This window comes from Heliangelus exortis, chromosome 8, assembly GCF_036169615.1.
Source record: "Heliangelus exortis chromosome 8, bHelExo1.hap1, whole genome shotgun sequence".
Lineage (NCBI taxonomy): Eukaryota > Metazoa > Chordata > Aves > Apodiformes > Trochilidae > Heliangelus > Heliangelus exortis.
Window position 1 is genome coordinate 1,628,276 of NC_092429.1, and position 12,503 is coordinate 1,640,778.

The 12,503-nt window shown below is 42.5% G+C and overlaps 1 protein-coding gene across 6 annotated transcripts in view; it reads right to left on the minus strand.

The window, feature by feature from the left end:
- The window catches only part of LEPR (leptin receptor), a 35,118-nt gene extending 23,241 nt beyond the window's left edge, over window positions 1–11,877 (minus strand). For 5 of the 6 annotated variants that reach the window (XM_071749904.1, XM_071749903.1, XM_071749901.1 and 2 more), the window contains exons 1-5: window positions 8,127–11,877; window positions 5,915–6,575; window positions 3,888–3,946; window positions 2,160–2,456; window positions 1,603–1,720 (exon numbers count right to left, since the gene is read on the minus strand). In XM_071749904.1, the coding sequence (XP_071606005.1) occupies window positions 1,603–1,720; window positions 2,160–2,456; window positions 3,888–3,927 (455 nt within the window). In that variant the 5' untranslated portion in view covers window positions 3,928–3,946; window positions 5,915–6,575; window positions 8,127–11,877. Of the gene's footprint in view, window positions 1–1,602; window positions 1,721–2,159; window positions 2,457–3,887; window positions 3,947–4,720; window positions 5,163–5,914; window positions 6,576–8,126 lie in introns of those variants that run through there. The other variant, XM_071749902.1, reaches the window with a different exon arrangement.
- Between the last annotated feature and the right edge of the window lie 626 nt (window positions 11,878–12,503).

The following is a 12,503-nucleotide window of genomic DNA, read 5'->3' on the forward strand; positions in this document are numbered from 1 at the left end:
AAGGAAAGGAAAGGAAAGGAAAGGAAAGGAAAGGAAAGGAAAGGAAAGGAAAGGAAAGGAAAGGAAAGAAAGGAAAGGAAAGGAAAGGAAAGGAAAGGAAAGGAAAGGAAAGGAAAGGAAAAGGAAAGGAAAGGAAAGGAAAGGAAAGGAAAGGAAAGGAAAGGAAAGGAAAGGAAAGGAAAGGAAAGGAAAGGAAAGGAAAGGAAAGGAAAGGAAAGGAAAAGGAAAGGAAAGGAAAGGAAAGGAAAGGAAAGGAAAGGAAAAGGAAAGGAAAGGAAAGGAAAGGAAAGGAAAGGAAAGGAAAGGAAAGGAAAGGAAAGGAAAGGAAAGAAAAATCTGAGGAGTGCAACAAGTTCCCCAGCACCAGGGACTGCACTGCCTCTCACCTCTGCAGCTCAAACTGATCAAACACAGAAATACCACCAGGACTCCAGTGAGTCCAGAGAGCCTCCTGTCACAAACTGCACGACACTCCCTGAATTCCCTCCATAATAATTCCAAGAACCTCTTCATCCCAGCTGGGACTCCCATCTGTTGTTCCACAGATGTCAGGAGTACCAAAAAAAAAAAAAAATTAAAGGTAGAGATTACTCCAGTAGGATTATGGGGGAAAGATTTTTTCCCCTGCAGCTGGGATGGGATGGAAGAGAGGCCAAGTCAGACTTACTTCTCCCCCACACACACGTGCAAGGTTTTCCAGAAATCAGAGGGATAGGAACATTGGAAGCAGTAATCCACACAAAATCTGATTTCAGCTTTAAAGTCTTATCTCAACTAACCAACCATACTCATTGCCAGCTCACAGGCTTCCTCTCTAGCCTGGCTGCAGAGATAATTTGTGGCAAGTGATACCTGGCTTTTCAAGTAGAACTCATCACCTGCAAATTCAGCTAACTCAACAACTTGTGTTTAGCCTGTTTCCTAAGGAAATGAGGTCTGGGTGTTTGTGCCATTCCTGTCAGTAATTCAGAAAGAACAGAGTGGGTTTGCAAGTGGAATCAAATAGATTTTTTTTATGATCAAATCAGGCAGGTCATGTGCACAAGACCTATCCAGCCCATGACCATCTCTCAGCATTCCAGAGGGTATTTTTTTTTTCATAGAATTGGCTGGGTTGGAAGGGACCTCAGAGATCATCAAGTCCAACCCTTGATCCAATCCTTGATTTAGCACAGTGACACCACTGGGTGCCTCCCAGAGGCACAGGGGTGACCAGAGCAGCACTTGGCATTGTGGTAGCTGCCAATAACATAATTAATTCAAGAGAGAGAATGCTCAAAAGCATTAAAAAAAGGCAGAGAGGAGATAGCTTTAAAATGAAGTGATTGTAAAAGCCAAGATGCTTTAGCAAGTCCACACTGGTTTCATTAAAGTGTTTTAAGAACCATGGAAAGGCCAGAGGAGAGAGACTCTGCTCTAACCACCTCTCATCCAAAGGCAGAAGCATAAACTTTCCATCTTATACCCTCAATCTTTTTTAGATAAGCCACAGGTACACAACTAATCACCTGCTGGCAAAGCTAACTGTGAGCCTGGTGTTTCAGGAAGTGCTTTTTAAGATTTCTCATGCTAAGAGTGACAAATTTAAGAGTCTGGACTTACACAGCATAAAAAAGAACAACCTTCAAGTCAGCTCCCAGCTGCACCCTCACAAACCTCAGGCTGCAGACCAAGAGCTCCAGTTTGCCTTGAATCCAACATTCAAGGTTCCAACTTGAACCTGAAACAAAAGGAAGGGATTAGACATTTCTCAACTACACTAAAACCAACAAAAACAGCTCCAGAGCCAGGACAAAATCCTCTCACGCAGAGAGGACAAGTCACAGATATTCATGAAGGTGAGGCTGGACCCCAAGTTTAGAGCCCACATCCACAAAAATATTTTAAATATTTCTCTTGGTGCCTCAACACCTCTGAAGCTGTGGGCTCACATCCTGACAGTCAGTGCTACATATTTCACTCAGCCTTCCCCTAGAAAGACAGCCAGCAATCATTTTTTTTTCCACTTCAGACTTGTGTGAGGGAGGAATTTATCATACCCTGCTTTGGATAAAAACAAACAACATGAAAAATAAAAATGAAAAAAATAAAAAATAAACAACAAACCCCAACCATCATTTTTTTAAAGAACTTCACACCCCCTTGGATGGAAAACCTACCTTTTTCTTGAGAGGCTGAGATGCTTTCAGAGGGAATGAACTTCCTTGCCTGCATGTTTGTGCTGTACAAAGAACAATCAATGTTGCCATCACTCCAAAGGCAACACAGAAAGCTTTCTGCATTTATCAGGAAGGGAGGCTTGGGTTTGGATGCTCTCCTCAAACCAGACCAACTCTTTACAACTCCAGAGGAGAAAGGACTCAAAAATGTCTCATTCAGCTGCATCCAGGGTAAGGTAAAGTTCCTGGGAGGAATCTGATGGACCATACAGTGGGCAACTGCCATGTGAAGAAAATCTGCAAATAAAAAAGCAAAGATACTGGAAATAAAAGTTCATGGTGCTTGGCAGTGAAAGGGGGGTGGCTGATGTTACACAGAAACACATTTATTCCATAAAAACCAGGTTCTTGCCAGGGCTGTTCTCTGAGTTGCAGACAGAATCCCCCCTTCCCCAAAGCCACTACACCCAAAGTTTTGTTTCCTCAGCCTCTTCAAACAGGTTGAGCTCAATACTCTGTGGGAAGCATCCCTGAGGTAAAGCAGCTTATATTAACTCAAAATACACCTATATTAACTCAAAATACACTTATATTAACTCAAAATACAGAGACTCCTAAACCCAAGCCCACACAGTGCAGAGGTCTGAGTCTCATCTCCCCCTGCAGTGCTGGGAAAGTTGCAATCCAGCTCCTTTCCTGGAGAAAAAATAATCCCACTGTAAATATAACACAGAGTCACACTGTAACTGCTAAATACCAAAAAACAGTACTACAGGAATATACAACCAGCTGTAACTACACAACCCCAGGGAAATCTGGGAAAAGAGATGTAGGAAAAGAAAAACCTTCTCCATCAGACTTAAGATGCTCCAAAATAAAATTGCTCTGACCACACTTGTAGCTCTTCTTGGCAAGTCCTTGTTTGAATGATGGTAACAGTGATTCTGAGAATGATAAGTAAGTCAGGTTTGGAAAGAGCTGGCTGTAAAAAACTGCAGGGATTTCTAAGATTAAAGCTCAGGTGGCAGAAAGGCACCTGGGTCATTTGGGCACTTTAGCTGCTCTCAGCAATGGCACACACATATTTTCAAGCAGTTGATTAGGTGGAAATTAACTCATGTTCTACATCTTGCAATAGCTAAAAAAATAGTCTTGAAATAGTTGTTTTAATCACAAAAATGAAAGGCTGTCCCTGCAGAGCACATGCCAGTATTGTTCCAGATGTTTCCAATTAGTAATCCAGTTCATTATACCCAGCATTTGCAGCTAATTGGGCACCCTTTAACAGCACTGTGCCCCTAAAAGCAGGACTGTCAGCTACCTAAGAAAGCAGAGCTCACCCCAAAGTGTCACTGAGCCAAACAGAAACCTCACAGTCCTCAGGAAATTGGGATTTTTCCCTCTGCACTTGGACCTGGGAGGATAACAAAACAAAAATTGCTCATGAACCCTTACAAAATGATAACTTGGGCATTTATCTGGATGTGTCTCAACTCACCACACACTTCCTACTGATGTTTCCTGATAAGGCACATGGGCAGCACCTTGAGAGTGTCAACACTTTAATTCTGCACAGTGACAACATCAGGTCCTCTAGTTGAACACTGAATAAGACACTAACCCAGCAGCATGACTGTAACCACCACTGGAAAGCAGAAATGGTGATTAATCTCCATTCTACATCATTTCCAAACTCTTTTTTTTTTTTTTTTTTTTTTAGTAACTTACCCAATAGCACAAACAAGGTCAGAATGATTTGCCAAGACATCCTGGTTTGTAGAGCTGATCTGAAAAACACATAGGAAATTACCTGGGAGCTGATAATTATCAGCCTATTATTTTGTTAGGGCTTCATTTTGGTTCACTTCAGTTAATTTGATTCCCACACCTTGACTTTTATCCTGTAGCCACATAAGTGCTGGTAAAACCCAAATAAGAAGCATTTTTATAGTTTTCAAAAAGCTCAGTGGAGGATACCAGAGGAAAACATGCAGTGCCTGGAGCTCTGTCTATACATATACATACATATATATATACACACATATATACAGTTCCTAGAGCTCTCTCTCTTTTTCCCATCCTCCCCAAAAACACTCAACAGCTGGTAGTTAATGGGAAACAGGAACAGAATACCACAAGCATACAAACTGTCCCTGACTTTTGCAAGCCCTCTGCTACAGCTGTTTTTAAGTATTAAAAGAGCTCTACAGAGCCTAAAAAGATTTTGGTAAAAATGCCCACACACAGCATCTTCTGGCCTGCTCTTTAAGGGTGCTGAGAGCTTTCCAGTCCTGTTGCTTTTGGCCAGGTTCTCTGTCAGCCCTCCTGGGCATGGAATTCCATGGCATTTGTTTGTCGTTTCATTTATTAGTAAATATTATTTTTTTAAAAAGAGTTCAGAGTACATGGACCATAGAAAACAGCAAGGAAGATGACTGGCACTGAATAATCATGCTTCCTAATATTAAAGCTTTAGCCAAGGCAACCCAAGCTGTGTGTATCCCCAGCAAGTTAAGCACAGCAGAACCAGCAGCAGAGCTGATGGGGCCTCTGCAACTCACCAGCAAAGCAGCCCAAACTCTGGAGAGCTTTTTAGACTGTACAATGTCTCTTGGCTGTACTGAAACTGCTCCTCTCCACTGGCATGGAGAGCAGGGGACCCAGGGGACCCACAGGGGTTGTTCCTGCATCTCCAGCACCACACTGGAACACAGAGCTGGAGTTTGTGCTGGCTCAGGACCCCACAGTTCCAGAGACAGAGGATTCACTGATTTTAATAAAGCAATAAAGCATTTCTAAGAAACACTTCCTCTCACAATTTTTCACTGATGAAAAGGGCATCGAGTGATAGAGGGGGAAGGGTTTCCAGATGCAAGATAGGTGATGGAGAGGAGATTTTAGGAAGAAATTCACTGCTGGGAGGGGGGTGGGACCCTGGTTGCCCCCAGAAGCTGTGGCTGCCCCATCCCTGGCAGTGTTGAAGGTTGGATGGGGCTTGGAGCACCCTGGGCTGGGGGAGGGGTCCCTGACCATGGCAGGGGGCTGGAAATGGATAGATCTTTAACATCCCTCCCAGCCTAAACCAGTCTGGGATTCTATACACTGTTTTTTCCTTACAGGCAGCTGTAAACAGAGCTCCTGTACCCATCTGTAAAGCTCCTGCATGTCACAGCCACACTCGGCAGCTCAGGGCTCGCAGCCTTTTCACTACAAACTCTATTTATAAATAACATGTCAATAACTAACATTAAATTTCCAAACTGCTCTTCCATCAGAGCGGCCCCGAATAGCTCCTGCAGCACCAGCGACTCACACAACCCACATTCACGAAGATTTCTCTCATTTTTCTTTTTTTTTTTTTTTTGCTCCACTCACCAAAACCCTCCAGAGACAACAAAACAAAGCTCCGGCGTGGGTACAACCATTGCCACCCTCCAAAGCTCCCAAAAGCCGAACTGTGAGCCTCAAGACCACACTCACCCTCAAACCAGCTTTCTAAAGGTTGAAAACAGCCGCGTATTTCGGCAAAACCCACCCGGATTTCACGCGTGGCACCCCCCGGGCTCCCTCTTTCCCTCACCCGGCGAAGGAGCCGAAGGCTGAAGGGAGGGAAGCGGCGGGAAACGGGCGGTCGGAGGGGGGAAGCCGCAAGAACCCTCAATTAAAGAAACAACGGAGGAAAGCAAGCCAACAATAAAAAATAAAAATAAATAATAAATAATAAATAAATAAATAAATAAAGGTAAATTACCGACCTAATTCACTTCGTTCCCGAAGTCTTCTTCACCCACAGGCGAAGTTACTGAGGGAAACCCCCGCCGGGGAGATGCGGCCCCGCTCCCCTCAGAGCCCCGGCGGAGCCCGCCCCGCCTCGTCCCGCCCCGTTCCCCTCAGCCCAACCTTCCCCACCGATCCCCGCTCAGAAGCCGGTCCCCTGGTTCCCCTTCCCCTCACATGGCACGGAACCCCCGGTTCCTTTTCCCCTCACACGGTCCCGAACCTCTCCCGAACCTGGCTGTGGGTCTGGGTCCGTGTGAGGGGAAGGGGAAGCGGTTTCTCCTCACACACAAGATGTCGGGAGTCCCCCTCAGAGCGCGGCCCTGGAGGGGTAGGGGTGGGGGTTGTGTGGGGGGGTGTCCCACAGCTCTTTAAAAGGAATTAAAATTGGAATTCATTACATTATTCTTCCTGAAGGAGAAATCAAGTCGAAGCCTTCCTGGAACTCAGAGCCAGCGAGGTGGGACGCGTGTTAAGCTGAGGAGGTGTTGCAGGAGCTGGTCCAGGGTGAATATGGAGAACAGAATTGATATTTGAATTTTTCCTCTCCTGATAGCCCAGCACATCATGATTACTATAGAAGGGCGTTTAATGGTGGTTCTGAGCCTTTTTTCTTTATGCAGAGTGGGGCTATTTTACCTAAAGAGAAAACCTTCGTGGAACAATCAGTGCTCCCTGGATCCACACATTGGTGAAGAATTTCATTATCATGCACTGTAAGCATTCCAGTAAATAATATCAATAAATATCATTAATAATCATTATAATTGATTCCAGTTAACACTGGAGAGTGTACAGAATAGCCAATTGTAAATATAATAGCTGACATAAACTCGAATTACAGAGAACACTTTCTGGCTGTTAAGCCTACTTGTTGTATTTGCCAAGGATCTGTGAATTTGCACAAAATACTAAACATTAAATTACTGCTCATCACACAAACATGTCTTCTTGTCAGAAGGACAAAGATCTGTGTTTCAAAAGAATCTGATTCCACTTAAACAGCACATTAAGCAGCACTGTGCAATTAAGTCATGATGGACTTGTAGAATTCCAACCTAGAAAATGTGTACAAATGCCAGAATTTGGTTCTGAAAATCCTATTCTTCAATGTTGTTAAAATATCAGTGTTAATATCTTGCCTGGGGCTGTCAATTTGTATCAAGCATGTGAACACATGGCATAAACAATTTGTTATACATAACTATTTCAATCCAAAAGTAAAAACAACAGCTCATGGGTAATGTAAGGGTTCAGTTTTGATCAAGAAAAGCAGTTTTACAAACTCAAACAACACAAATATGGGAAATTTACAAAATAACACCAAGGGCAGACAATTGTTTTAAAAGATGAGTTATTTGCAAGCTTTCTCTTATCCTAAAAAACCTTATATGTGTGAGACAGAATATAATGCAGGGCAAAATACTACAAGTTTTGTCATTTTCTTCAGTGAAGTGATGATTTCACTTGTAGGTAATATTTGAATTAGTATTTTGATTGATTTTTAAATGGTGATTTGTCCTCAGATTGTCTGAGCTTTATTTCAGAAGTAACTCATTATCCTGTGCCTCCTGGCTAATGGTGTTTTAACACCAACTGTGTATGTATTATTATCACAAAAATCCTGAGCCCTTCCAAAGACACCAACAGTGAACATTAGTAACTAAAACTGAGCTTGAATCATTATAAATTCAAGAATTTAGAACAAATTGGGGTTGGAGAGGTTGAACAGTTGGGGAGTAAACCTCCAGGAGAAGGAATTATGAACTCTCCAAAGCTAAGGACAATACTGGCACTAAGTCAGATGGTTATAAACCTGCCACAGAAACATCTAGACCTGTGAAAACTCAAGTCTTGGCCAAGAGAAGGTTTCTGCAACAACCTTCTAGTGGGAATAACAGTACAAAAAAAAAAAAAAAAAAAAACAAAAACCCAATGAAATGGATTAATTGAGGGTTTAATAGGCTTACAAAAATAATTATTTTATAGGCTTCTGCCTGTAATAAAAAGAAACCTCAATAAAAAAATCTAGACACTCTTCTCACCTTAGGGTTCTTTATTCCAACTTGAGTTACAACCCATTTCACCCACACTTCAGAGCACTCAGTACCACTCTTCTTTCCACACATGCAGAGTTAAATTTATGACACTACCCTACAATAAATCACCTCTCTCTCTGTTTGAACATACCTTTTGTCACACTGCTGATGAAATGAATTTATGCTGTATCTCCCACTTCTGCACTTCCAGAGTTCTTTCCAAGGCTTGCAAGGCATCCCCTCGTGTGGGTTATTTTCTCTTAGTGAGGGTAATTCATTCAAATCTCACTTAAAGCCCTGGTTTTGCTGTAAGGTATGTATCAATTACCTGCTGGCTCCCTTAATTGGAGACTAGTGGATAAAAAACACATTTTACTCAAGAGGTAAAATCACATTTTCTCCCCTTTGCACGTCAGTGTTTGTCCTTGGCATAAATTGCTCTTTGAGAAAAGAGCTGATGCATATATAAAGCAACACCACGTATTTAACAGGAACTTCAAAATAAAAATTAAAAAAACCCAAAACCCAAAAATTATATCCAGGAACTTAAAGTGAGGACTGAGCCCTGCTAGAAAAAATGCACTTTTAATCTCACATTTTTCTTGGAAAAAGGCAGCCAAGAGTTCAGAACCAGCATAGCAGAGACTGACAATTCCCAGATACCATGATGCTGAGGTTTTTTCACAATGTTTTCTTCTTTTCAACAATATTATTTTAAAATAAACAAAAAAGCCAATATCTCTGCTTCATAAGGTATGAAGAAAAATATTTGTATTTACCTACTGCAAGCTCTTCTCAGTTAACAGGCTTGAAGGTGTTATCAGACCATCTATGTGTTGTGCAAATAGTTCTGCCCTGGCTGTATAAACAGACCTACTGATTGGCTTTAATTTATTTATTGACTTTCCATAGTTCATGATCCCTTTCCTCAAAGCAGCATCAGCCAGTTTTTTTGCTCCTGATTAAAATAACCACCATCTCTAATTAATCAACTGTATTTAAAAAAATAAATATGTATTTTAATACAACCATTTGGGAAATACACCACAAACAATTCTGTGTTTGAGGTGAGGCTGTTCTTGATGTTTTTGTATCCCAGAATTTCACAGGGTAAGCAAAAAAGTCACAAGCAATCTGGTCTGCCATATCCCTGCTAGGTGAGACCCACAGAAAATAATTTTCTGTTCAGGTTAGAACACCTTGAGACAAACATTTGACTGACTATGCTTTCTTTCACTTTCCCATGCAGCACTGGTGTTCAGTGAACCAGTAAAAATATCCTGGACAAAACCTACACTGATGTAATTTTTTTTTTTTTAAAGGTTGTTTTTTTTTTCCCTCCCTTAGCATCTCAACTAAATCTTCTGAAATTTAATTCCCTTACTTTTTTATATATTTGAGTTGGGAATTCCTCCTCCTTTCAGAAGCCCTTTGATCAAGGTTAGGTTGTTGTCTCATCCCAGTCATCTTCTGTGTACACTAAAGCTCCAGATTTTTCAGTCTTTCTTTCTAAACCCTCTTTTCTGAAACCAGCTAAGGCTAACTCTCTGGACTCATTCCCTGTTGAGTTCTCTCTTTCTTGAAGAGCAATACCCAAAATCCTCCAACTAAGGTCCTGGTGGTGCCATTTAGGGGTAAGACAGATCTCCTGTTGACACATCCCATAAGGACCTTTGCTTTCCTTCCTCCCAGCACCACACCCCTGTTGACTCAGGCTTGGGTTGCACGTGTCCCCAGCCCTCAGCCCCTTCCTGCAGGACTTTTGTTTGAACAGTTTGATTATTTCTCAGCTAAGAGCCCTGCACTTTTATGTATTCAGTGTCAGCCTATTTATTTCAGGCCACTTCAGGAGTTGGCCAAGATCACTTTGAATTCTCAGCTCCTTCTCTAAAGGTGCTTGCAGCTGTTGCAAAAATATTACACTTCTCAGCTAGCCAAGGATTTTCTGAAAATACCAAAGTTTTAAACTGCAGGTGTAGCCCTGAACAACCACCCCACATCCACTCTTCCAATCTGTCACTTGTTGACCACTTTTTCTGTCCAGCTGACAGTTATTTAATGTAAACAAGACTTCCCTAGCTTGCTTTGGAGAAAGTCACATGAGATGGCATCAAAACCAACCCTGAAGACATAGAAATTTCACAAAGCTGGCAATTCACTGAGGATAACAGAGACTTTGAAAATTATTCATGAGATGTGTAAAAAGTCTGAATCATACAGGACAAATTGCCCACTTTTTGCATCATGCTTTTCCCCACACATTAATAATTCAAGTCAACAGACTCATCAGGTTTCTGGATTTGTGTGTTTTCTTATGCCTTTAAGCCTCTGTGTTACTTCCATTAACCATCTCTGAGGCTTCCAAGTCTGCCTGAAGCATCTATACAAACTATCCTAAAAATACTTGGGAACAGCAGGCATTTTTTGCAGGAAAACCACGTCATCTTCTGGACATGTCAGTGCCAAATTTGTTCACAAATTGGCAAGAAGTGCACAAAACCCCTGTGGGGATGGTTATAGAGAGACAGAACCAGGCCCTTCAGCGTGGTGTGTGGTCAGCAGACAAGAGACAGCAGGCAGCAAGTGAAATGAGAGGGTTCACAACTGATAGAACAACTTTTTCCCCATCAGGACAGCCAAGCAGTGAGACAGGAAGAGCATCCTTGGAGGTTTTCAAAGCAGAATGGATTAAAAGCATCTCACAGCCAGCTCTGCTGGAGCAGAAGGTGGGTTTAGAGACTTGCTGTCTAACCTTAAAAACCCAGGGATCCCCTCATTCTGTAGGAGCTGCATCTCATCATCAAGAGAAATTAATTGTAAGTCAATACGTGCCTTAAAAAAAAAAAGAAAAAAATAACTGGGAAAGAGAGTAAAAGCAAACCCCTCAATATTTAAGTTCTCCCTTATGAATGCATTCCTGCAGCTATACACATGCAGAGATGCATTTGATATTCTGTGGTATCCTGAAGAAAGCCCAGCAGAAGGAATCCTCATCCCTTTTTAAGCCTGCCCGTGGCTGCACGAGAGGTCTCAGGTCCTTAGTGAAGCCTGAGTGCCAAATGGCAAGTTGGCTGGAAGAAAATACTGAGTCCTTTTGGGGGAAACTGCAGCAAAAATACAAGTGTTCCTTCAACTCTGCAGTTTTACATTTTGACAAGTTATATACATCTATTTACTGGGCTTTGAAATAAACCCACTAGTTACTATAGTAACATTTACATCACGGGTTGCACTCTGAGATACAGAGAATCAATCTGCTCTCTGAACCTTTGTACTGCTGCCACATTTGAAACAAAGCTGTTTTCCAACAAATTGTCTTTCTCTCTAATTACATTACTTCTCCAGTTACAAATTAAAATTCACTTGATCTCATTTTCTTTTAAATGACTAAGCCCCATGTGTGGGAATAAGAAACCTGGTTCCAGGGAGAACAAGGAGAATGTATATTAAAAAAAAGTGCAGTACATGGAAATAAGACAAATCTTGTTTCTCTAGTCCTTCTGTAATTGTTTCCTCTTGTAGGAATCGTGGTAAAATGTCAGATTCTTGTTTCTTTGGACAAGGAGTCTTCTCCTATTAGGCCTGTTAGAGTATCAAGGAACACAGCCCATTCCGAGCTCATTATGTGCAACAGTCAGGGCTTTTCTATCTCAAGTCACTTTTTAGAGCTAGATTTGACCATTTCAATACACCAGGGAATATTCCAACAGTTTTGGAAGGAAATCAGAAAAATGGAGTGGGGGGGGAAAAAAAAAAAAGTGGGGAATGGGTGGATGCCTTTCCATGCTGAGATGTTGACATCCTTCGTGACTTCTTTTCTAGACAAAAAATAATGGGTGAGAAGGAAGGGGAAAAAACCCACAAGAGTATAGAAAAAGTGTATGGTGGGAAGGCAGGAAAAAATGGGGTAGATGTGGGAAGAAGCAAGAAGAAGCAGCAGATGGATCCTGCTGAGGCAGAAATGATGTGTACAGATAAGGCTGGCACAGAGGAGGTGTGACCCAAGAGAAGACCATGGTGGGAAGGAAAGAGTCAGCAGGAAGACAGAGCCCAGAGAAAAGAGGCTCTGTGAGGGGGCAGGAATCATCTACCCATTCAGGGCCAGCAGGAAGGGTGCCACGTCCTCATCCTTTGGAGCTGACTCCTGACTGTGTCACTGGGGCTTGGAATTGTTGCCCTCTCTACTTGGCAGAAAAACTGGAGCAGGAAAGCACGGGCAGACCAAGCCAACAACTCTGGACTGGGGCAGCTGGTTCCTGTTGTCACCACCCCAGAGCTCAGGACACCCACATAGGGGATGTCTGCTGGGTCCCATTGCCACGAGAACTCCACGTGGAAAACCTTCCCTCAGACACTATTTCCTCCTTTTGCCAAGAGGTTCTTGCTTCTGCACAAGGTGAAGGCTGAGCTGCTGCTGGGAAGGATGAGCAGGGAAGGAGTCTGCCCTTCATGCTGGTTTCTCTTGGGCAGGAGCCACACAAACACCACTGAGCTGAGAAATCTGGATCACAGGGACAGCAGAAAAACA